We start from the raw sequence: 24,354 nt of genomic DNA on the forward strand, positions 1-24,354 counted from the left end.
CTATATAACGTGATATATTATACAACGTGATATATTATTCAGCGCGATATATTAAATAACGTACCGCGCACTCTCCCTTCTCCGGTCGATCGATCGATCGATCGATCACTGCCGTCACCCACAACCCATCACCCACTCACCCTGTCCTCTTCCCTCTCCGCGGCTCCTTCGTTTCCGGGGGGTTCTTTTCGGGGCCGGGCTCTGTCTCTCTGCGCCCCCCCATGTGGTGCAGCGGGTCCAGCGAGGCCTTGAGCCCCCCCTGAATTTCTCGGGGTCCAGGGCGGTTCCTCGGGGGGGTCCGCAGGTACCAGGGGGGCCGGGTCTGGGCCTCGGCCGCGCTCTGGCCCAGGTACGTCAGCACCCCCAGGGCTCGTTCCCGTCGCTCCTGCGGGGGCCGTGTGGGGAGGGGGAGAAGCGCTCACGATCCCCCCCCCCACCCCCTTTCCTCTCCCCAATTCACGCGGGGTTTTCCCCCCAAAAATTCCCTATTTGTTTTAAACCTCCAAAAAAAAAAAAAAAAAAAAAAAAAAAAAAAAAAAAAAATCCCGTTTTTTTCAACCCAAATTTTTCTCATTCTTTTCCCACCAAAAAAAAAAAAAAAAAAAAAAAATCCAATTTTTTACCACAAAAAAAAAAAAACATTTTTTTTCCCTACCCAAATTCCCATTTTTTTCCCCACGAAAAAATTTATTTTTTCCTAGAAAAAAATCCCAGTTTTTCCCACAAACAATAGCATTTTTTCCTACCTAAATTCCCATTTTTTCCCATAAAAAAAATTCCCATTTTCCCCACAAAAAACTCTTTTTTTCCCCACAAAAAATATCATTTTTCCCACAAAAATTCCCACTTTCCCACAAAAAAATTCCCATTTTTTCCCCCCAAAAAAACTCCCATGTTTCCCACAAAAAAAAAATCTTTTTTCCCCACAAAAAAATTCCCACTTTCCCACAAAAAAATTCCCATTTTTTCCCCCCAAAAAACTCCCATTTTTTCCCACAAAAAATATCATTTTTCCCACAAAAATTCCCACTTTCCCACAAAAAAAAAATCTTTTTTCCCCACAAAAAAATTCCCACTTTCCCACAAAAAAATTCCCATTTTTTCCCCCCAAAAAACTCCCATTTTTTCCCACAAAAAATACCATTTTTTCCTACCTAAATTCCCATTTTTCCCCACAAAAAATTCCCACTTTCCCACAAAAAAAATTCCCATTTTTTCCCCACAAAAAAAAAAAAAAAATCTCCATTTTTCCCGCCCAAATTCCCATTTTTTTAAACCCAAGCCCCTCCGATCTCAGCCGCTCCTGAGGGGGAAAAAAATAGAGGAGCGGGATTTATGTGACACCCCCCCCGCCCCCCGCCCCCCCAGGGTAAAAATTTCCCATTTTATTCTCAAATTCCCCTTTTTTCACCCCAAATTGGATTTCCGCCCATCCCCCACCTCACCTGAGGGAGGGGTCCCCTCAGAACCCGCCCCTCCCTCCCCCCCCCTCACCTGTTCCCGCCTTTTTTCCGCCTCGTGCTCGCGGTTCGGGGCCTCCTCAGGAGGGGGAAACAGCACCGGGGGCGCCGGGGGGGAGGGGCTGCGACCCCCGACCCGCGCCCGCTTCCTCAGGAGCTCGGTGCGCACCTGAGGAGGGACAAAACCGGGGGGTCAAGGATCCCAAAAAATTCCCAAAATTCCAACAACCCGCCCCCCCCCGCGGATCCCCCTCCCCAATGAGCTTTTTATTAGCTCAGCCCGTTCCCCCCCCCCCCCTCAGTAGACGAAAATGGTTTACGCCGAGTCACGTCAATCATTCTAAGCCACGCCCATCATGCATAATATATTCACGGGCGCCGTCGCTGATTGGCTCACGGGTATCAAGTCACGTCAATCACCCTAGGCCACGCCCATCAAGCATAATATATTCACGGGCGCCGTCGCTGATTGGCTCACGGGCAGCAAGCTACGCCTCCTTCCCCTTCTCAACTCTTCCCCCCCCCCCCCCCCATTTCCCCTTAGCACTCGCCTCTTGCTCCGCCCGCAGCGCGCGCGCCTCCCGTTTCCTCCGCTCCACCTCGGCCGCCGCCTCGTCCCGCCGCACCCGCGCCACATTGTCCTTGTTCCGAACGTGCCACGATTTCTTCGGAAGGATGTTCATGGCGGCGGCAGCGAGAGCGGGCCGCGACTCTGAGGGATCGAGGCCGCAGCGCCTTCTTTTCCGCCTTCTCGGTTGTGATTGGTCGAGCCCCTGTCGCTCAGCGCGTTTGGCGCTCTCTGATTGGTGCAGCCGTGTCGCCCTACGTCGTCGCGTTCTGATTGGATGAGTGTTTTACTTCCGCTGTCTTTTCGTCTCTGATTGGTTCGTCTGCTTTCCTCAGCGGGGTGACACCGGAAGTGAAAGTTTCCCGCCTTTTCGCGTTGTGGGAACGCCGCCATATTGAACCGTGAGGGGAGGCGGGGTCATCACTGAAACCTCCCCACAAAAAAAATCCGCCGAACCCCCTCGCGACCCCCCAAAATAATGAAAAGAAAACCCCTTTTGGGAATTCTCAAAATCTCCTGGGGAGCTCCCGGCTCGAGTTCTTTCCAGATTTCCAGGATTTACCTCAAGATTTTTCTCATTTCCCTCAAAGATTCACCTCAGGGCCTCGGGGTTTCTGCAGGTTCAGGTCAGTTCACGGGGACTTGGATCAGCTTTTGGTATTCGGCTCCATTTTAAAAGTATTTGAGTCAATCTTAGGGATTGTTTCGATCAGTTTTGGGGTCCCCCCACACACCAAACACACCAGGGATGTCACTCAAAGCTTTTATTATTGTTCTCAATTTTGGGGAGGCCTTTTCCAAAAACAGAACCGCCCCCCACAGCCACCCCCTAAAAAAGCTCCCCCGGGGGGTGCCTGCAGCACCCCCAAAATCCCTCCCCAGCCCCCCGCCCCCCCCCCCCTCCCGGGTATTAGGGTTCATTGGGGTGGGAGGTCACCCCTAAATTCTGGTTTTTGGGGTCCCTCCTCTTCCTCACCTGGGGGTTCCCCCTGATTTGGGACTATCATAACCCCCCCTCCCCCCCCCCCCCCCCCAGCCTGGATTTTGGGGTTCAGGGAGTTTCTTCCCATTTTCCATTGGGGTCTCTCCCCCTGACCTGAGTTTTGGGGTCCTTCCTCCTCCTCCTCCTCCTCCTCACCCCAAAGTTTGGGGTCACCCCAAATTCTGACTATTGGGGTCTATCCTCTTCCTCAGCTCCTGGGATTTGGTGGCCAGGGGTTCCTCCCTGGCCTCTATTTTGGGCTTCAGGGCATCCCATCCCTCCTGAAATTTAGGATTTAGAGAACCTCCCCCCTCTGGAATTTTAGGATTTAGGAGATCCCACCCTTCCTGAATTTCGGGGTTCAGGGCATCCCCACCTTTCTGAAATTCAGCGTTCAGGGGGTCTCTCCCTCCTTGAATTTTAAGATCCACCGAACCCTCTTGAATTTTGGGATTCCCTCCCTGACGGGGTTCTCCCCTCCTCACCTGCGCATCCCCCCTTCCCTCTTCTTCTTCCTCCTCCTCCTCCTCCTCCTCTCCCTCACGCCCTTTTCCCCGCCTCTTTTCCCGCCCTTTCGCCGCCATTTTCCCACCCGCAGCCGCCGCCAGCAGGATGAGGAGAGGCAGAACATGGAGGCAAAAATGAACCGAGGCCCAAAATCTCAGCGTAGCAGCGGCCCCTCGGAGCACAAACCCCATGCTCAGGTACTCGAACGCCCTCATTTTGAGGAACCATTGCCCTCCCCTCAGCAAAAAACCTTTCCATCCTCCCAGCTGATCCAAGGGAACGCCGAAATATTTCCCCAGAGCCGCCTCGGCCGCCGCCTCGGCCGCCAGCCAGAGGGGCACGGTGAGGAAAGCCAAGTGCTGCCCTCCGTGTAAGCCGTGCCAGTAAGCTGAGACTAACATGGTCCAGGCGTTCCTGGGTTCGGGGACAAAGAAAATCAAAGGGAATTAAAAAAGAAAAAACAAAAAAAAAGAGAGAGAGAAAAAAAAAAAATGAGGAGATGGGGGTTAAGGCGGAGAAATGGGAGAGGAGAATCGGCGAGGTTTGGGTTTGGAGGTGTTAGAAACGGGGTTAAGTGCCTCCCAGTGCCTCCCAGTGCTCCCAGTGCCTCCCAGTGCCCATCCCAGTGCCTCCCAGTGCTCCCAGTGCCTCCCAGTGCTCCCAGTGCCTCCCAGTGCCTCCCAGTGCTCCCAGTGCCTCCCAGTGCCTCCCAGTGCCTCCCAGTGCCTCCCAGTGCTCCCAGTGCCCATCCCAGTGCCCATCCCAGTGCCTCCCAGTGCTCCCAGTGCCTCCCAGTACTCCCAGTGCTCCCAGTGCCCATCCCAGTGCCTCCCAGTGCTCCCAGTGCCTCCCAGTGCCTCCCAGTGCTCCCAGTGCCTCCCAGTACTCCCAGTGCTCCCAGTGCCCATCCCAGTGCCTCCCAGTGCTCCCAGTGCCTCCCAGTACTCCCAGTGCTCCCAGTGCCCATCCCAGTGCCCATCCCAGTGCCTCCCAGTGCCTCCCAGTGCTCCCAGTGCTCCCAGTGCCTCCCAGTGCCTCCCAGTGCCTCCCAGTGCCTCCCAGTGCTCCCAGTGCTCCCAGTGCTCCCAGTGCTCCCAGTGCCTCCCAGTGCCTCCCAGTGCCTCCCAGTGCTCCCAGTGCCTCCCAGTGCCTCCCAGTGCCCATCCCAGTGCTCCCAGTCCCCGTCCCAGTGCTCCCAGTGCCCATCCCAGTGCTCCCAGTCCCCGTCCCAGTGCTCCCAGTGCCCATCCCAGTGCTCCCAGTCCCCGTCCCAGTGCTCCCAGTGCTCCCAGTACCTGAGCAGGGGGTACTGGCGGGGTCCCCTCCTGTGCACGTACGCCGCCAGCCACCCTCCCAGTGCCTCCCAGTGCCTCCCAGTGCCTCCCAGTGCCTCCCAGTGCTCCCAGTGCCTCCCAGTGCCTCCCAGTGCCTCCCAGTGCTCCCAGTGCCCATCCCAGTGCCTCCCAGTGCTCCCAGTGCCCATCCCAGTGCCTCCCAGTGCTCCCAGTGCTCCCAGTGCCCATCCCAGTGCCTCCCAGTGCTCCCAGTGCCTCCCAGTGCCTCCCAGTGCCTCCCAGTGCTCCCAGTGCTCCCAGTGCCTCCCAGTGCCTCCCAGTGCCTCCCAGTGCTCCCAGTGCTCCCAGTGCCTCCCAGTGCTCCCAGTGCTCCCCAGTGCCTCCCAGTGCCTCCCAGTGCTCCCAGTGCCTCCCAGTGCCTCCCAGTGCCTCCCAGTACTCCCAGTGCCTCCCAGTGCCTCCCAGTGCCTCCCAGTACTCCCAGTGCCTCCCAGTGCCTCCCAGTACTCCCAGTGCCTCCCAGTGCCTCCCAGTGCTCCCAGTGCTCCCAGTGCCTCCCAGTGCCTCCCAGTGCCTCCCAGTGCTCCCAGTGCTCCCAGTGCCTCCCAGTGCTCCCAGTGCTCCCCAGTGCCTCCCAGTGCCTCCCAGTGCTCCCAGTGCCTCCCAGTGCCTCCCAGTGCCTCCCAGTACTCCCAGTGCCTCCCAGTGCCTCCCAGTACTCCCAGTGCCTCCCAGTGCCTCCCAGTGCCTCCCAGTACTCCCAGTGCCTCCCAGTGCCTCCCAGTGCCTCCCAGTGCTCCCAGTGCTCCCAGTGCCTCCCAGTGCTCCCAGTGCTCCCAGTGCTCCCAGTGCTCCCAGTGCCTCCCAGTGCCTCCCAGTGCCTCCCAGTGCTCCCAGTGCCTCCCAGTGCTCCCAGTGCCTCCCAGTGCCTCCCAGTGCTCCCAGTGCTCCCAGTGCTCCCAGTGCCTCCCAGTGCCTCCCAGTGCCTCCCAGTGCCTCCCAGTGCCTCCCAGTGCTCCCAGTGCCTCCCAGTGCTCCCAGTGCCTCCCAGTGCCTCCCAGTGCTCCCAGTGCTCCCAGTGCCTCCCAGTGCTCCCAGTGCCTCCCAGTGCCTCCCAGTGCTCCCAGTGCCTCCCAGTGCCTCCCAGTGCTCCCAGTGCCTCCCAGTGCCTCCCAGTGCCTCCCAGTGCTCCCAGTGCTCCCAGTGCTCCCAGTGCCTCCCAGTGCCTCCCAGTGCCTCCCAGTGCTCCCAGTGCTCCCAGTGCTCCCAGTGCCTCCCAGTGCTCCCAGTGCCTCCCAGTGCCTCCCAGTGCTCCCAGTGCCCATCCCAGTGCCTCCCAGTGCCTCCCAGTGCTCCCAGTGCTCCCAGTGCCTCCCAGTGCTCCCAGTGCCTCCCAGTGCTCCCAGTGCCTCCCAGTGCCTCCCAGTGCTCCCAGTGCCTCCCAGTGCCTCCCAGTGCCTCCCAGTGCTCCCAGTGCCTCCCAGTGCCTCCCAGTGCCTCCCAGTGCTCCCAGTGCCTCCCAGTGCTCCCAGTGCTCCCAGTGCCTCCCAGTGCCTCCCAGTGCTCCCAGTGCCTCCCAGTGCTCCCAGTGCCTCCCAGTGCCTCCCAGTGCCTCCCAGTGCCTCCCAGTGCCCATCCCAGTGCTCCCAGTGCCTCCCAGTGCCTCCCAGTGCCTCCCAGTGCTCCCAGTGCCTCCCAGTGCCTCCCAGTGCTCCCAGTGCCCATCCCAGTGCTCCCAGTGCCTCCCAGTGCCCATCCCAGTGCCTCCCAGTGCCTCCCAGTGCTCCCAGTGCCTCCCAGTGCCTCCCAGTGCCTCCCAGTGCTCCCAGTGCCTCCCAGTGCTCCCAGTGCCTCCCAGTGCCTCCCAGTGCCTCCCAGTGCTCCCAGTGCCTCCCAGTGCTCCCAGTGCCTCCCAGTGCTCCCAGTGCCTCCCAGTGCCTCCCAGTGCCTCCCAGTGCCCATCCCAGTGCCTCCCAGTGCCCATCCCAGTGCCTCCCAGTGCCCCCCAGTGCCTCCCAGTGCCACTCCCAGTGCCTCCCAGTGCCTCCCAGTGCCTCCCAGTGCCACTCCCAGTGCTCCCAGTGCCTCCCAGTGCCTCCCAGTGCTCCCAGTGCCTCCCAGTGCTCCCAGTGCCTCCCAGTGCCTCCCAGTGCCTCCCAGTGCTCCCAGTGCCTCCCAGTGCTCCCAGTGCCTCCCAGTGCTCCCAGTGCCTCCCAGTGCCTCCCAGTGCCTCCCAGTGCCCATCCCAGTGCCTCCCAGTGCCCATCCCAGTGCCTCCCAGTGCCCCCCAGTGCCTCCCAGTGCCACTCCCAGTGCTCCCAGTGCCTCCCAGTGCTCCCAGTGCCTCCCAGTGCCTCCCAGTGCCTCCCAGTGCCCTCCAGTGCCTCCCAGTGCTCCCAGTGCCTCCCAGTGCGCCCAGTGCCTCCCAGTGCCTCCCAGTGCCCATCCCAGTGCTCCCAGTGCCCATCCCAGTACCCCCAGTCCCCGTCCAAGTGCTCCCAGTGCTCCCAGTACCTGAGCAGGGGGTACTGGCGGGGTCCCCTCCTGTGCACGTACGCCCCCAGCCACCCTCCCAGTGCCTCCCAGTGCCTCCCAGTGCCCCCCAGTCCCTATCCCAGTGCTCCCAGTGCCCATCCCAGTACCCCCAGTCCCCGTCCCAGTGCTCCCAGTGCTCCCAGTGCTCCCAGTACCTGAGCAGGGGGTACTGGCGGGGTCCCCTCCTGTGCACGTACGCCGCCAGCCACCCTCCCAGTGCCTCCCAGTGCTCCCAGTGCCCATCCCAGTGCTCCCAGTGCTCCCAGTCCCTATCCCAGTACCCCCAGTCCCCATCCCAGTACCCCCAGTCCCCGTCCCAGTGCTCCCAGTGCTCCCAGTACCTGAGCAGGGGGTACTGGCGGGGTCCCCTCCTGTGCACGTACGCCGCCAGCCACCCTCCCAGTGCCTCCCAGTGCTCCCAGTCCCTATCCCAGTGCTCCCAGTGCCCATCCCAGTACCCCCAGTCCCCGTCCCAGTGCTCCCAGTGCTCCCAGTACCTGAGCAGGGGGTACTGGCGGGGTCCCCTCCTGTGCACGTACGCCGCCAGCCACCCTCCCAGTGCCTCCCAGTGCCTCCCAGTGCCTCCCAGTACCCCCAGTCCCTATCCCAGTGCTCCCAGTGCCCATCCCAGTACCCCCAGTCCCCATCCCAGTGCCTCCCAGTGCTCCCAGTGCCTCCCAGTGCCTCCCAGTGCTCCCAGTGCCACTCCCAGTGCTCCCAGTGCCTCCCAGTGCCTCCCAGTGCTCCCAGTGCCTCCCAGTGCCTCCCAGTGCTCCCAGTGCCTCCCAGTGCCTCCCAGTGCCTCCCAGTGCTCCCAGTGCCTCCCAGTGCCCATCCCAGTGCTCCCAGTCCCTATCCCAGTGCTCCCAGTGCCCATCCCAGTGCTCCCAGTCCCCGTCCCAGTGCTCCCAGTGCTCCCAGTGCCCATCCCAGTGCTCCCAGTGCCCATCCCAGTGCTCCCAGTCCCCGTCCCAGTGCTCCCAGTGCTCCCAGTCCCCGTCCCAGTGCTCCCAGTGCTCCCAGTACCTGAGCAGGGGGTACTGGCGGGGTCCCCTCCTGTGCACGTACGCCGCCAGCCACCCTCCCAGTGCCTCCCAGTGCTCCCAGTGCCCATCCCAGTGCTCCCAGTGCCCATCCCAGTGCTCCCAGTCCCTATCCCAGTGCTCCCAGTGCCCATCCCAGTGCTCCCAGTCCCCGTCCCAGTGCTCCCAGTGCTCCCAGTACCTGAGCAGGGGGTACTGGCGGGGTCCCCTCCTGTGCACGTACGCCGCCAGCCACCCTCCCAGTGCCTCCCAGTGCCTCCCAGTGCCTCCCAGTGCCCCCCAGTCCCTATCCCAGTGCTCCCAGTGCCCATCCCAGTACCCCCAGTCCCCGTCCCAGTGCTCCCAGTGCTCCCTGTGCTCCCAGTACCTGAGCAGGGGGTACTGGCGGGGTCCCCTCCTGTGCACGTACGCCGCCAGCCACCCTCCCAGTGCCTCCCAGTGCCTCCCAGTGCCCCCCAGTCCCTATCCCAGTACCCCCAGTCCCCATCCCAGTGCTCCCAGTCCCCGTCCCAGTGCTCCCAGTGCTCCCAGTACCTGAGCAGGGGGTACTGGCGGGGTCCCCTCCTGTGCACGTACGCCGCCAGCCACCCTCCCAGTGCCTCCCAGTGCCTCCCAGTGCCCATCCCAGTGCTCCCAGTCCCTATCCCAGTGCTCCCAGTGCCCATCCCAGTACCCCCAGTCCCTATCCCAGTGCTCCCAGTGCTCCCAGTACCTGAGCAGGGGGTACTGGCGGGGTCCCCTCCTGTGCACGTACGCCGCCAGCCACCCTCCCAGTGCCTCCCAGTGCCCCCCAATCCCTATCCCAGTACCCCCAGTCCCTATCCCAGTGCTCCCAGTGCTCCCAGTACCTGAGCAGGGGGTACTGGCGGGGTCCCCTCCTGTGCACGTACGCCGCCAGCCACCCTCCCAGTGCCTCCCAGTGCCTCCCAGTGCCCCCAGTCCCTATCCCAGTGCTCCCAGTGCTCCCAGTACCTGAGCAGGGGGTACTGGCGGGGTCCCCTCCTGTGCACGTACGCCGCCAGCCACCCTCCCAGTGCCTCCCAGTGCTCCCAGTGCCCATCCCAGTGCTCCCAGTCCCCGTCCCAGTGCTCCCAGTGCTCCCAGTACCTGAGCAGGGGGTACTGGCGGGGTCCCCTCCTGTGCACGTACGCCGCCAGCCACCCTCCCAGTGCCTCCCAGTGCCTCCCAGTGCCCCCCAGTCCCTATCCCAGTGCTCCCAGTGCCCATCCCAGTACCCCCAGTCCCTATCCCAGTGCTCCCAGTGCCCATCCCAGTACCCCCAGTCCCTATCCCAGTGCTCCCAGTGCTCCCAGTACCTGAGCAGGGGGTACTGGCGGGGTCCCCTCCTGTGCACGTACGCCGCCAGCCACCACTGCACCGTCATGTTCCAGCGCCTCAAACCCCCCCGGAAGCGTCGGCCGAGCTCCGTGCCCCAGGGATCCACGGTGCGGATGGACTGGAAATCCCAGAGCTCCGCGGGCAGGTGAGCACACCTGGCACGGGGGAGGGACAGGTGAGGGACGGGGGGGGACGGGCAGGGAGCACCTGCAGGGGACGCCCCCCCGGGGGGGGGGGGGGGGGGAGGAGAGGGGGAAAGTTCGGGGAAATCTGCAGAAATTTTGGGGGATTTTTTGAAAGAAATTTTTAGGGAATTTTGGAGAAAACGAAAAGAAATTTTTTTGGGGGGAGGGGGGGAATTTTTCAGAGGGATTTTAGGGAAGGTTTAGGGGGGGGAGTTTTTGGAGATGGTTTTTGGGGAATGAATGAGGAATTTTTGGGGGGGAATTTTTGAGGAATTTTGGAGATGTTTTGGGGTACACAGCCAACCCAAATTTTCCTGTGGTCGCTCAGATTTTGGGGCGCACCCTCAGCTCCAAATCCCAAATATTCCCAAAAACCCCCAAATATCCCAAATTCCAAACCCCAAATATCCCAAATTCCAAACCCCAAATATCCGAAGTTCCAAACCCCAAATATCCCAAATTTCAAACCCCAAATATCCCAAATTCCAAACCCCAAATATCTCAAATTCCAAACCCCAAATATCCCAAATTCCAAACCCCAAATATCCCAAATTTCAAACCCCAATATCCCAAATTCCAAACCCCAAACATCCCAAATTTCCCATCGACCACTCCCATTTTGGGACACACCCCAAACCCCCAATATCCCAAATTCCAAAACCCCAAATATCCCAAATTCCAAACCCCAAATATCCCAAATTCCAAACCCCAAATATCCGAAGTTCCAAACCCCAAATATCCCAAATTCCAAACCCCCAATATCTCAAATTCCAAACCCCAAATATCCCAAATTCCAAACCCCAGATATCTCAAATTCCAAACCCCAAATATCCCAAATTCCAAACCCCAAACATCCCAAATTTCCCATCGACCACTCCCATTTTGGGACACACCCCAAACCCCAAATATCCCAAATTCCAAACCCCCCAATATCCCAAATTCCAAACTCCAAATATCCGAAGTTCCAAACCCCAAATATCCCAAATATCCCATTAATCATTGACGTTTTGGGACACACCCCCAAATATCCCAAATATCCCAAATTTCAAACCCCAAATATCCCAAATATCCCATTGATCACTCCCATTTTGGGACACACCCCAAACCCCAAATATCCCAAATTCCAAACCCCAAATATCTCAAATTCCAAACCCCAAATATCCCAAATTTCCCATCGACCACTCCCATTTTGGGACACACCCCAAACCCCAAATATCCCAAATTCAAAACCCCCAAATATCCCAAATTCAAAACCCCAAATATCCCAAATATCCCATTGATCATTGACGTTTTGGGGTGCACCCTAAACCCCAAATATCTCAAATTCCAAACCCCAAATATCCCAAATTCCAAACCCCAAATATCCCAAATTCCAAACTCCAAATATCCCAAATTCCAAACCCCCAAATATCCCAAATTCCAAACCCCCAATATCCCAAATTCCAAACCCCCAAATATCCCAAATTCCAAACCCCAAACATCCCAAATTTCCCATCCATCACTCCCATTTTGGGACACACCCCAAACCCCCAATATCCCAAATTCCAAACCCCAAACATCCCAAATTTCCCATCCATCACTCCCATTTTGGGACACACCCCAAACCCCCAATATCCCAAATTCCAAACCCCAAACATCCCAAATTTCCCATCCATCACTCCCATTTTGGGACACACCCCAAACCCCCAATATCCCAAATTCCAAACCCCAAACATCCCAAATTTCCCATCCATCACTCCCATTTTGGGACACACCCCAAACCCCAAATATCCCAAATTCCAAACCCCCAATATCTCAAATTCCAAACCCCAAATATCCCAAATTCCAAACCCCCCAACATCCCAAATTTCCCATCGATTTTTGAGCACTCCCCACTCACTTTTCGGGTCTCTCCCACTCGGCCGTGGGTCCCCGTCCCGGTTCGGCCCTGGCGTTTTTGGGGTGCACCCCAAAAACCCCAAATATCCCAAATTCCAAACTCCAAATATCCCAAATTCCAAACCCCCAAATATCCCAAATTCCAAACTCCAAATATCCCAAATTCCAAACCCCAAACATCCCAAATTTCCCATCCATCACTCCCATTTTGGGACACACCCCAAACCCCCAATATCCCAAATTCCAAACCCCCCCCAACATCCCAAATTTCCCATCGATTTTTGAGCACTCCCCACTCACTTTTCGGGTCTCTCCCACTCGGCCGTGGGTCCCCGTCCCGGTTCGGCCCTGGCGTTTTTGGGGTGCACCCCAAAACCCCAAATATCCCAAATTCCAAACCCCAAATATCCCAAATTCCAAACCCCCCAACATCCCAAATTTCCCATCGATTTTTGAGCACTCCCCACTCACTTTTCGGGTCTCTCCCACTCGGCCGTGGGTCCCCGTCCCGGTTCGGCCCTGGCGTTTTTGGGGTAGAGGCCCAAACCCGCGGCCACGAACCCTCCCTCGGCGCAGATCCAACCCACGTAGAGTCTCATCCTCAAAGCCAGGAACACCGGCACCATCTGAGCCAACCTGGCCAACCACGGCCTCGCCAAAAACTCCGGCGTCATCACCTGCTCTGCCGGCCACGCCCTGCTCACCAGTATCCCCAGTATGCCCAGTACGGGCGCCCAACGGAGGTGGGACAACACCTTGGGTAACGTTGGAGACGTCGGGAATCCCCAAACCCAATCCAGGTGAGTTCCCAGGCGGTAAAAGGGACCTGAAGGTTGAGAATGTTGGATGGTGGCGATGGTGGAGAGGGAGAAATTTGGGTGGGAAGTGGGTTTAAATAAAATAAAATTTGGGGTTTTTTTTTTTTGCTTTGTTTTTTTTTTTTTGCTTTGTTTTTTTTTTTCTTTGTTTTTTTTTTTTGCTTGTTTTTTTTTTTTTGCTTTTTTTTTCTTTGTTTTTTTTTTTTCTTTGTTTTTTTTTTTTTTGCTTTGTTTTTTTTTTTTTTGCTTTTTTTTTTTTTTTTGTTTTTTTTTTGTCTTTTTTTTTTATGGGGGAGGTCGGTTGGGGGTTAATTCTGTGGGGTTTTTGAGGGTTTGTTTTTTTTTTTTTCTTTTTTTGTTGTTGTTGTTGTTTTTCTTTATAATAGAATCGAGAAGTATCAGTGAAGTTTATCCCAAATATTCTCAAAATTCCCCCTTGGGAGCGTCAAAAGATTCCCCCAACCCCCCTCCAAAAAAAAAAAAAAAAAAAAAAAATCTTTCTGGGATATTCCAAAATCCGCTCGGGGACACCTGTCAGGATTTTCAACGTTTCCCCAAAATTCCCTTAGGGAGTTCAACAGAATTCCTAGAAAAAAATCCACTCTGGGAACCTTCCAAAATCCACTCAGGGATCCCCCAAAAGAATTCTCAGAATTTTCCCCCAAAATTCCCTCCAGGAAACCCCAAAAGAATTCTCAGAATTTTCCCAAAATTCCCTCCAGGAAACCCTAAAAGAATTCTCAGAATTCCCCCAAATCCACTCAGGGACCCCCCAAAAAATTCTCAGAATTTTCCCAAAATTCCCTCCAGGAAACCCCAAAAGAATTCTCAGAATTTTCCCAAAATTCCCTCTGGGAAACCCCAAAAATCCCCGAAAATTCCCTCCGGGAAACCCCAAAATTCCTCCCAAAATTTCCTTTGGGAAACCCCAAAATTTCCCTCTGGGAGACCCCAAATTCCCCCCCAAAAATCCCTTCAGGACCCCTCCCCCCCCCCCCCAATTTCCCCTGTGGAATCATGACGTCATCGAGGGCCCCAGGTGAGCTCTAAGCCCCGCCCCTTTGGCCCCGCCCCCTCTAGGCCCCGCCCCACCTGTCAGCAGCCCCAGGTAGCAGTAGCTGTAGCACAGGATGTCAATCAAACTGGGCACGCGTCGCAGCGAGCCAATCATCAGGCGCGTCTCCAGTGACGTCACTTCCTTTCGCCCCGCCTCCCGCAGCTCTTGTACGTCACTGGCCATGCTGACCATCTGGGGGCGGGGCTAAAGTCAGGCCACGCCCCCCAAAATAAACCCCAAAAAATCGAGAAATCTCCCCAAAATCAGCCCAAAATCCCCCTGAAATCCCCCCAGAACCCCCTCGGGACCCCCCAAATCCCCCCCAGGACCCCCCAAAACCCCCCAGGACCCCCCAAAATTCCCCCAAATCCCCCCAGGACCCCCCAAATCTCCCCCCCCAGTTTCCCCCAAATCCCCCCAGGACCCCCCAAATCCCCCCCAGGACCCCCCAAAACCCCCCAGGACCCCCCAAAATTCCCCCAAACCCCCCCAGGACCCCCCAAATCTCCCCCCCCAGTTTCTCCCAAATCCCCCAGGACCCCCCAAATCCCCCCCCAGTTTCCCCCAAATCCCCCCAGGACCCCCCAAATCCCCCCCCAGTTTCCCCCAAATCCCCCCAGGATCCCCCAAATCCCCCCCCAGTTTCCCCCAAATCCCCCCCAGGACCCCCCAAATCCCCCCCCAGTTTCCCCCAAATCCCCCCCAGGACCCCCCAAATCCCCCCCAGTTTCCCCCAAATCCACCCCCAGTTTCTCCCAAATCCCCCCCCAGTTTCCCCCAAACCCCCCCAGGACCCCCCCAAATCCCCCCAGGACCCCCCAGGACCCCCCAAATCCCCCCCCAGTTTCCCCCAAATCCCCCCAGGACCCCCCAAATCCCCCCCAGGACCCCCCAAATCCCCCCCCAGTTTCCCCCAAATCCCCCCAGGACCCCCCAAATCCCCCCCCAGTTTCTCCCAGTTCCCCCCAGGACCCCCCCAAATCCCCCCAGGACCCCCCAAATCCCCCCCAGTTTCCCCCAAATCCCCCCCAGGACCCCCCCAAACCCCCCCAGGACCCCCCAAATCCCCCCCAGTTTCCCCCAAATCCCCCCCAGGACCCCCCAAATCCCCCCAGGACCCCCCAAATCCCCCCCCAGTTTCTCCCAGTTCCCCCCAGGACCCCCCCAAATCCCCCCAGGACCCCCCAAATCCCCCCAGGACCCCCCAAATCCCCCCCCAGTTTCTCCCAGTTCCCCCCAGGACCCCCCCAAATCCCCCCAGGACCCCCCAAATCCCCCCAGGACCCCCCCAAATCCCCCCCAGGACCCCCCCAAACCCCCCCAGTTTCCCCCAAATCCCCCCCAGGACCCCCCAAATCCCCCCCAGGACCCCCCAAATCCCCCCCAGTTTCCCCCAAATCCCCCCAGGACCCCCCAAATCCCTCCCCAGTTTCTCCCAGTTCCCCCCAGGACCCCCCCAAATCCCCCCAGGACCCCCCAAATCCCCCCCCAGTTTCTCCCAAATCCCCCCAGGACCCCCCCAAACCCCCCCAGGACCCCCCCAAATCCCCCCCAGGACCCCCCAAACCCCCCCAGGACCCCCCAAATCCCCCCCCCGTGCCTTGAGGGTGATGAGGAGCTGCAGGGCGTTGGCGTAGGGAGGGGGCTCGGGCAGCCCCCAGACCCAGGGGGTCCGGAAGAACAGGAGGTACCCGAAGGTCCAGGCCAGGCTGGCCCCCCCGGAATGCCTGGGGAGGGGTCCCCAAAAACATTTGGGGAGACCCCAAAAAAACCTCCCCCGAATTTTAAACCCATCCCCAACCATCTGAAATCCTCCCCCTCCCCCTCACAGTGAGAATTTGGGGTGTCCCAAAATATCCTGACCCCCCCCCCATTGCATTTTTGGGACGGTCCAAAATATCCTGAACCCCCCCATTGCATTTTTGGGACAGTCCAAAATATCCTGACCCCCCCCCCAATTGCATTTTTGGGACGGTCCAAAATATCCTGAACCCCCCCATTGCATTTTTGGGACGGTCCAAAATATCCTGAACCCCCCCATTGCATTTTAGGGATGTCCCAAAATATTCTGACCCCCCCCATTGCACTTTTGGGATGTCCCAAAATATCCTGAACCCCCCCCATTGCATTTTTGGGACGGTCCAAAATATCCTGAACCCCCCCATTGCATTTTTGGGATGATCCAAAATATCCTGAACCCCCCCATTGCATTTTTGGGATGATCCAAATATCCTGAACCCCCCCCATTGCATTTTTGGGATGGTCCAAAATATCCTGAACCCCCCCATTGCATTTTTGGGACAGTCCAAAATATCCTGACCCCCCCCCCAATTGCATTTTTGGGATGGTCCAAAATATCCTGAACCCCCCCATTGCATTTTTGGGATATCCCAAAATATCCTGAACCCCCCCCCCCTCCCATTGCATTTTTGGGACAGTCCAAAATATCCTGACCCCCCCCCCAATTGCATTTTTGGGACGGTCCAAAATATCCTGAACCCCCCCATTGCATTTTTGGGACGGTCCAAAATATCCTGAACCCCCCCATTGCATTTTTGGGATGTCCCAAAATATTCTGACCCCCCCCATTGCATTTTTGGGATGGTCCAAAATATCCTGAACCCCCCCCATTGCATTTTTGGGACAGTCCAAAATATCCTGAACCCCCCCCCCCCCCCATTGCATTTTTGGGATGGTCCAAAATATCCTGAACCCCCCCCCCATTTTGCATTTTTGGGATGGTCCAAAATTAATTAATGAAGCAATAACGAGCTCGGGTGGTGCCATTAATTAATGAATTCATTAATGAATTAATTAATTAATTAAGCAATAGTGAGCTTGGGTGGTGTCATTAATGAATAAAATAATTAATGAATTAATGAATTAATTAATTAATTAAGCAATAACGAGCTCAAGTGGTGCCATTAATGAATGAATTAATTAATGAATTAATTAATTAAGCAATAACAAGATCAGGTGGTGCCATTAATGAACTAATTAATTAATTAAGCGATAATGAGCTCGAGTGGTGTCATTAATGAATAAATTAATTAATGAATTAATGAATTAATGAATTAAGTGATAATGAGCTTGAGTGGTGTCATTAATTAATGAATTAATTAACGGATTAATTAAGCAATAACGAGCTCAAGTGGTGTCATTAATGAATGAGTTAATTAATGAATTAATTAATTAAGCAATAACAAGATCAGGTGGTGCCATTAATTAATTAATTAAGCAATAATGAGCTCGGGTGGTGTCATTAATGAATGAATTAATTAATTAATTAATTAAGCAATAATGAGCTCGGGTGGTGTCATTAATGAATAAATTAATTAATGAATTAATTAATGAAGCAATAATGAGCTCGGGCGGTGTCATTAATGAATAAATTAATGAATGAATGAATTAATTAAGCAATAACAAGATCAGGTGGTGTAATTAATGAATTAATTAATTAATTAATTAAGTGATAATGAGCTCGAGTGGTGTCATTAATTAATGAATTAACAGATTAATTAATTAAGCGATAACGAGCTCCAGTGGTGTAATTAATGAATTAATGAATTAATTAATGAAGCAATAACGAGCTCCAGTGGTGTAATTAATGAATGAATTAATGAATTAATTAATGAAGCGATAACGAGCTCGAGTGGTGCCATTAATTAATGAATGAATTAATTAATGAATTAATTAATTAATGAAGCGATAACGAGCTCGAGTGGTGCCATTAATTAATGAATGAATTAATTAATGAATTAATTAATTAATGAAGCGATAACGAGCTCGAGTGGTGCCATTAATTAATGAATGAATTAATTAATGAATTAATTAATTAATGAAGCGATAACGAGCTCGAGTGGTGCCATTAATTAATGAATGAATTAATTAATGAATTAATTAATGAATTAATTAAGTGTTAACGAGCTCAGGTGCTGCAATGAGCCCCGAAAATCATTCGGGGGGGGAGGGGAGAAAGTTTTGGGACCCCCCAAAATGGAACTGGGACCCCCCAGAATCAAACTGGGATTGCCAAAAATCAAACTGGGACCCCCCAAATCAAACTGGGATTGCCAAAAATCAAACTGGGACCCCCCAAATCAAACTGGGATTGCCAAAAATCAAACTGGGATTGCCAAAAATCAAACTGGGACCCCCAAATCAAACTGGGATTGCCAAAAATCAAACTGGGATCCCCAAAATGGAACTGGGACCCCCCAAAATGGAACTGGGACCCCCCCAAATCAAACTGGGATTGCCAAAAATCAAACTGGGACCCCCAAAATCAAACTGGGATTGCCAAAAATCAAACTGGGATCCCCAAAATGGAACTGGGACCCCCCAAAATGGAACTGGGACCCCCCCAAATCAAACTGGGATCCCCCAAAATGGAACTGGGACCCCCCAGAATCAAACTGGGATTGCCAAAAATCAAACTGGGACCCCCCAAATCAAACTGGGATTGCCAAAAATCAAACTGGGACCCCCCAAATCAAACTGGGATTGCCAAAAATCAAACTGGGACCCCCAAATCAAACTGGGATCCCCCAAAATGGAACTGGGACCCCCCCAAATCAAACTGGGATTGCCAAAAATCAAACTGGGACCCCCCAAATCAAACTGGGATCCCCCAAAATGGAACTGGGACCCCCCAAAATCAAACTGGGACCCCCCAGAATCAAACTGGGATTGCCAAAAATCAAACTGGGATCCCCCAAAATGGAACTGGGACCCCCAAAATCAAACTGGGATCCCCGAAATCAAACTGGGATCCCCCAAAATGGAACTGGGACCCCCCAAAATGGAACTGGGACCCCCCCAAATCAAACTGGGATTGCCAAAAATCAAACTGGGATCCCCCAAAATGGAACTGGGACCCCCAAAATCAAACTGGGATCCCCGAAATCAAACTGGGATCCCCCAAAATGGAACTGGGACCCCCCAAATTAAACTGGGATTGCCAAAAATCAAACTGGGATTGCCAAAATCAAACTGGGATTGCCAAAATCAAACTGGGACCCCCAAAATGGAACTGGGATTCCCCAAAAATCAAACTGGGACCCCCAAAATCAAACTGGGATTCCCAAAATCAAACTGGGATCCCCCAAAATGGAACTGGGACCCCCCAAATCAAACTGGGACCCCCAAAATCAAACTGGGATTGCCAAAATCAAACTGGGACTCCCAAAATGGAACTGGGATTCCCCAAAATGGAACTGGGATCCCCAAAAATCAAACTGGGATCCCCCAAAATGGAACTGGGACCCCCCAGAATCAAACTGGGATCCCCAAAAATCAAACTGGGATCCCCCAAAAAGGCTTCGGGACCCCAAAATCTCACCTGAGATCCCCACCCAGGGCTCTGGGGCTTCCAAAATCCCCCCAAAACCTGGGGTTAGAGACCCCCAAAATGGAGCTGGGACCCCCCAAAATGGAACTGGGACCCCCCAAAATCAAACTGGGACCCCCCAGAATCAAACTGGGATTGCCAAAAATCAAACTGGGACCCCCAAAATGGAACTGGGACTCCCCAAAATCAAACTGGGATTGCCAAAAATCAAACTGGGACCCCCAAAATCAAACTGGGACCCCCCAAATCAAACTGGGATTGCCAAAAATCAAACTGGGACCCCCCAGAATCAAACTGGGACCCCCCAAATCAAACTGGGATTGCCAAAAATCAAACTGGGACCCCCAAAATCAAACTGGGACCCCCCAAATCAAACTGGGACCCCCAAAATCAAACTGGGATTGCCAAAAATCAAACTGGGACCCCCAAAATGGAACTGGGACCCCCCAAAATGGAGCTGGGACCCCCCAAAATCAAACTGGGATTCCCAAAATCAAACTGGGACCCCCCAGAATCAAACTGGGACCCCCCAGAACGACACAGGGACCCCCCTAGAATGAGTCAGGGAACCCCAAAATGGAGCTGGGATCCCCAAAATCAAACTGGGATTCCCAAAAATCAAACTGGGACCCCCAAAATGGAACTGGAATTCCCAAAAATCAAACTGGGACCCCCCAAATGAGTCATGGAACCCCAAAATGGAGCTGGGACCCCCCAGAATCAAACTGGGACCCCCCAAAATCAAACTGGGACCCCCCAGAATCAAACTGGGACCCCCCAAAATGGAGCTGGGACCCCCCAAATCAAACTGGGATTGCCCAAAATCAAACTGGGACCCCCCAAAATCAAAGTGGGACCCCCCAGAACGACACAGGGACCCCCCCAGAATGAGTCAGGGACCCCCAGAACTGACCTGGGCAGGCAGGTGAGGATGGCCCAGGTGCCCAGCACGGTGCCCAGCGAGTGCAGGGCGTGGCAGCCGCAGGTGAGCGCCGCCAGCCCCGCCCCCACCGCCGCCCCCCCAAACTGGCGCCAGCGCGGACCTGGGGGGTGGGGGGAGGGGAGGGGGGGGGGGAGGGGTCAGGTCCCAAATAAAGCCCCGGACACCCCCAAAAATTGAACTGGGATACCCCAAAAATCAACTGGGACAAGTGAAACGTGAGGGGCCAAAATTCCGACTGGGAGAGGCCAAAACTTAACTGGGAACCCCAAAATCCCAACTGGGAACCCCAAAATCCCAACTGGGAACACCAAAATCCCAACTGGGAGCCCCAAAATCCCAACTGGGAACCCCAAAATCCCAACTGGGAACACCAAAATCCCAACTGGGAGCCCCAAAATCCCAACTGGGAACACCAAAATCCGAACTGGGAACCCCAAAATCCCAACTGGGAACCCCAAAATCCCAACTGGGAACACCAAAATCCGAACTGGGAACCCCAAAATCCCAACTGGGAGCCCCAAAATCCCAACTGGGAACCCCAAAATCCCAACTGGGAGCCCCAAAATCCCAACTGGGAACCCCAGGATTCCAACTGGGAACTACCAAATCCTAACAGGAAATGCCCAAAATCCAACTGGGAACCCCAGAATCCTAACTGGGAACTCCCAAATTTTAACTGGGAATGCCCAAAATCTAACTGGGAACCCCCAAATCCTAACTGGGAATGCCTAAAATTATCTGGGAACCCCCGAAATCCCAACTGGGAACCCCCAGGTTCTAACTGGGACTGCCCAAAAATCCATCTGGGAACCCCCCAAAACCCCTCAGGACCCCCCCCCACCCCCCAAAATCCCCACGGGCCCCACCCAAACCCCTCAGGACCCCCCCCCTCCCCCCCAAAATCCCCTCACTCGCCCCCCCCCCCTCTCAAAACCCCTCAGAATCCCCCCATAAAAACCCTCCAGGTCCTTCCCCCCCCCCCCCCCCAATAAAAACCCCCTCGAGACCCTCCCCAAAATCGGCGCCCTCACCTCGATCCTTGATGAGGAATCCCACGGGGATGGAGCCGAGCAGCACAGCCAGGTACGTCAGCTCCTCACGGCTCATGGCGGCTCCGCGACCCCCTCGGGACCCCCCCCAAAAAAAAAAAAAATAAAATTCCTGAACCCCCAAAATCCCCTCCCCCCGAGCCCCTCCCCCTCCCTTTCCCTTCCGGCCTTTGCGCGGCTCTGGCGGAGGGGGCGTGGTTTGAGCAAGCCCCGCCCGCTATTAGACCACGCCTATAATTAAAACCCCGTAATTTGGGTTAATTCAACGCTCCGCCCCCTTTTGGGGGAGCAGACCGCACCCCCCCCCCCAAATAAATACGGATTTTAAGATTTAAAGGAGCCGTGCGTCTGGCCCTTTAAGAGGGGTGGGAAGCACCAGTGCGGTTTTTTTAAAGGGGTCTGGCCCCTTTAAGACGAGTAGGAGCCACACGCGCGGCTCTGGTGGGGGAATGGGGTCCCTTTAGGATGTTTTTTAAAGGGGGTCTGGGCCTTTAAGGGGGATGAAAGAGGGGTCTGGCCCTTTAAGGCTGGTGGGACACACAATGGCGTCATTTAAAAGGTCCCTTTAAACCGCTCGGCCCCTTTAAGAGCCCTCAGAAGCCGCTGTTAAAAGGGGCCGAACCAATCCTATAACCCGGAAGCGCCTTCGGAGGGACCCACCCAACATCACCGCTTTAATTCCGCCCCGATCACTCATCAACTTCCGGTAAAACGCGGCGCCACTTCCGGCAAGGCGTAGACAAAATGGCGGCCACGCCTGAGGGGGTCCCGGGGGTTTACGGGATCGAGGAGGGATCGGAGACCCCCGGGACCCCCTCGGGTTCCATCCCGGAGGTGCCGCGGGTGCGGCGGCAGCGCGGGCGGTTCTTGGTGTGGGCTCCGCGAGCGGCGCGGACGCTGCGGGAGCGGCACCGAGTGTGGGGAGCGCTGGTCGGGACCCCCCCGAGGCGAGGCCGAGCTGGGCCGGGGGCGGCGGGGCCGCGGCTGCCGCTGGAGCTGAGGCCGGAGGAGGCGCGGGCGATGCGGGAGAGCGGCGGAGCCGTCGTGGAAGCGGTAGCGGAGTGGGGGAGGGGGAGCGGAGCAATTGGGGGAGGGGGGGAACTGAGGGGACCCCCGCCTGAATCGCCCCTCCCCCCACAGGTCGATGAGGCTGAAGAGGAGCTCGAGGAGACTCCGCAAGGTGGGGGAGGGGGGATTTTTTTTGGGGGGGGAGGGGTGGGGGTCAGATCTTTACTGATTTCTCCCCTCCCCCTCCCCCCCCCCAGAGACATCGCGCCCCTCCCCCCAAACCGAGCGGCGCTTCCGCGTTTTCCGGGAGCTGTGGGGGAGGGGCCTGCACCTGACCCAGGGCGGGAAATTCGGGGGCGACTTCCTGGTGTACCCCGGTAAGAGCGGGGACAATTCGGGGAGGGGTCTCCTCCTGTGTACCCAAACCCCTCCCCCATTATCCCAGTCCCATTTCTAGACGTTCCCCTCCCCCTCCCCTTAATTTCCGGACTCCCACCCCCCCCCCCACCCCCCCACTTTCCCATCCCCCTCCCCATCATTTGTTCACCCCCTCCCCACACAAAATCATCTTTGAACCCCCCAGATCACCCCAAAAAATCTCCCCAAGGTTCCCCTGACCCTCCCCTCACTGTCCCACTCCTCCCCCTTCCCCTTTTTGGGGTCTCCATCCCCCTCCCCTAATTTCCCCTTTCGCCCCCCCCCCCTCCCCCAGGTCCTCCCTCTCAGTTCCACGCGTGCGCAGTCGCGCTCTGCCCCTGCACTTCCGGCCCGCAGCCGCTGGGGGCGCTGCTCGCGGCCGCGCGCCTCGGGACGAGCGTGCGCAAATCGCTGCTGCTGTGCGCGGCGCCGCCAGGGGGCGCCGTGGCCTGCACCGCCGTCACGTGGCGCGGCGACCTCGCGTGACGTCGCTTCCGCCTCACGTTACTTCCGGGTCTACTGAGATCCGGCGCCGCGCTCGCGTGACGTCACTTCCGCCTCATCATTCCTCACCGTTTATTCCGCCATGACGTGGCGCGGCGCCCTGACGTGACATCACTTTCGCCTCACATCGATTCCGGGCCCGTGCTGCGCTCCCGCGGCGCGTCGTCGCTCGCTCGACGTCGCCTCTACCTCGCGTTACGTCGTGGTCCACAGCAATAGTGACCTCGCGTGACGTCACTTCTGCCTCACGTCGTAACTCACACCGTGATCTTGTGTGACGTCACTTCCGCCTCACGTCGTAACTCACACCGTGATCTTGTGTGACTTCACTTCCGCCTCACGCTGTTCGGCCGTCACGTGGCGCGGCGACCTCGCGGGACGCTACTGCCGGGTGTGCACCGTGCTCAAGTGGCGCGGCGAGCCGGCGTGACGTCACTTCCCCTTCACGTTACGTCGCCGTTTATTTCGTCACGTGGCGCGGTGACCTCACGCGACATCAATTCCGGGAAGCGTGCTGCGCCCCGAGCTCGCGTGACGTCACTTCCGGCGCACGCTACGTCGTGCTCCACAGCAGTAGTGACTTCCCGTGACGTCACTTCCGCCTCGCGTTATGTCGTAGTCTGTTCCGCCGTCACCCGGTGCGGTGACGTCACTTCCTCGTCACGTGACTCCGCAGGCGAGGCCGCTCATCGCGGTTTCGTTTTCGAAACGCGAAAGTTTCGTCGGGCTTTTTAAATTCTTATTTTAACGATAATAAAAATCGGGGTTTTTTTTAATAATCGTTCGGTTTAGTCTCGGCCCGGGGTGTCAGCGCTGTGTGGTGGGGGAGGGGAGGAGGCTGAACTGGGGGTGGCGACCCCAGAATTTGGGCGGAGGGACCCCTTGAATGTGGGGACGGAGACCTCTAAATCTGGGGGGCGGAGAGCTCCGGACATGGCGAGGAGACCCCCGGATTTGGGGAAGGGACGCCCTCAATTTTGGGGCAGAGACCCCCCAGAATTCTGGGGGGAGGGACCCCTGCAATCCCAGTTTTGGGGTTGATCTGACCCCGGCCCTGTTCCGGGGGGGTGGGGGGGGGGGGGGTCCATCCCCAATTCCCACCCCCATTTTGGGGGTTTTCCATCTTCATTCCCAGAGGGACCCCAGCCCCATTTCCAGGGGGATTCTTGGCCCATTCTGAGGTCCCATCCCATATCCAGCTGCTTTTGCCCCATATCCAGGCGTTTTCACCCCAAATCCAGCTGTTCCCCCATTCCAGCTGTTTTCCCCCCAAATCCAGCCATTTCCCCCCAAATCCAGCTGTTTTCCCCCCAAATCCAGCCGTTTTCACCCCAAATCCAGCTGTTTTCCCCCCAAATCCAGCTGTTTTCACCCCAAATCCAGCCATTTTCACCCCAAATCCAGCTGTTTCCCCCCC

General features: G+C 56.4%; 4 protein-coding genes across 5 annotated transcripts in view; 1 reads left to right on the forward strand and 3 right to left on the reverse strand.

Annotated features, from left to right (window-relative positions):
• LENG1 (leukocyte receptor cluster member 1) lies at positions 1-2,143 on the reverse strand. 2 transcript variants are annotated; one of them, XM_062512542.1, is made up of 3 exons: positions 2,012-2,143; positions 1,495-1,629; positions 1-385 (listed from the first exon to the last, which is right to left on the reverse strand). In XM_062512542.1, exons 1-3 carry the CDS (start codon positions 2,141-2,143, stop codon positions 137-139), a joined length of 516 nt encoding a protein of 171 aa, XP_062368526.1. In that variant the 3' UTR covers positions 1-136. The 2 variants fall into 2 exon arrangements, 1 of the variants encoding a protein (XP_062368526.1); XR_009934120.1 differs by lacking the exon at positions 2,012-2,143 and having other exon boundaries at positions 255-500; positions 1,495-1,528.
• Positions 2,144-3,071: 928 nt separating this feature from the next.
• On the reverse strand, positions 3,072-21,681 carry MBOAT7 (membrane bound O-acyltransferase domain containing 7). The gene is made up of 8 exons (XM_062512539.1): positions 21,669-21,681; positions 20,991-21,083; positions 19,930-20,059; positions 15,267-15,393; positions 13,702-13,858; positions 12,263-12,617; positions 9,707-9,883; positions 3,072-3,931 (listed from the first exon to the last, which is right to left on the reverse strand). The coding sequence occupies exons 1-8, from the start codon at positions 21,673-21,675 to the stop codon at positions 3,181-3,183; spliced, it is 1,797 nt and encodes a 598-aa protein (XP_062368523.1). The 5' UTR covers positions 21,676-21,681; the 3' UTR covers positions 3,072-3,180.
• Positions 21,227-24,335, forward strand: TSEN34 (tRNA splicing endonuclease subunit 34). Its single transcript, XM_062512540.1, has 4 exons — positions 21,227-22,061; positions 22,149-22,188; positions 22,274-22,393; positions 22,729-24,335. Exons 1-4 carry the CDS (start codon positions 21,753-21,755, stop codon positions 22,917-22,919), a joined length of 660 nt encoding a protein of 219 aa, XP_062368524.1. The 5' UTR covers positions 21,227-21,752; the 3' UTR covers positions 22,920-24,335.
• Positions 23,842-24,354, reverse strand: part of CNOT3 (CCR4-NOT transcription complex subunit 3) — a 15,750-nt gene continuing 15,237 nt past the window's right edge. Inside the window, exon 8 of the mRNA XM_062512550.1 lies at positions 23,842-23,991. Within this exon, the coding sequence (XP_062368534.1) occupies positions 23,842-23,991 (150 nt within the window). The remainder of the gene's footprint in view (positions 23,992-24,354) is intronic.

Source organism: Cinclus cinclus, chromosome 38, assembly GCF_963662255.1.
Source record: "Cinclus cinclus chromosome 38, bCinCin1.1, whole genome shotgun sequence".
Taxonomy (NCBI): domain Eukaryota; kingdom Metazoa; phylum Chordata; class Aves; order Passeriformes; family Cinclidae; genus Cinclus; species Cinclus cinclus.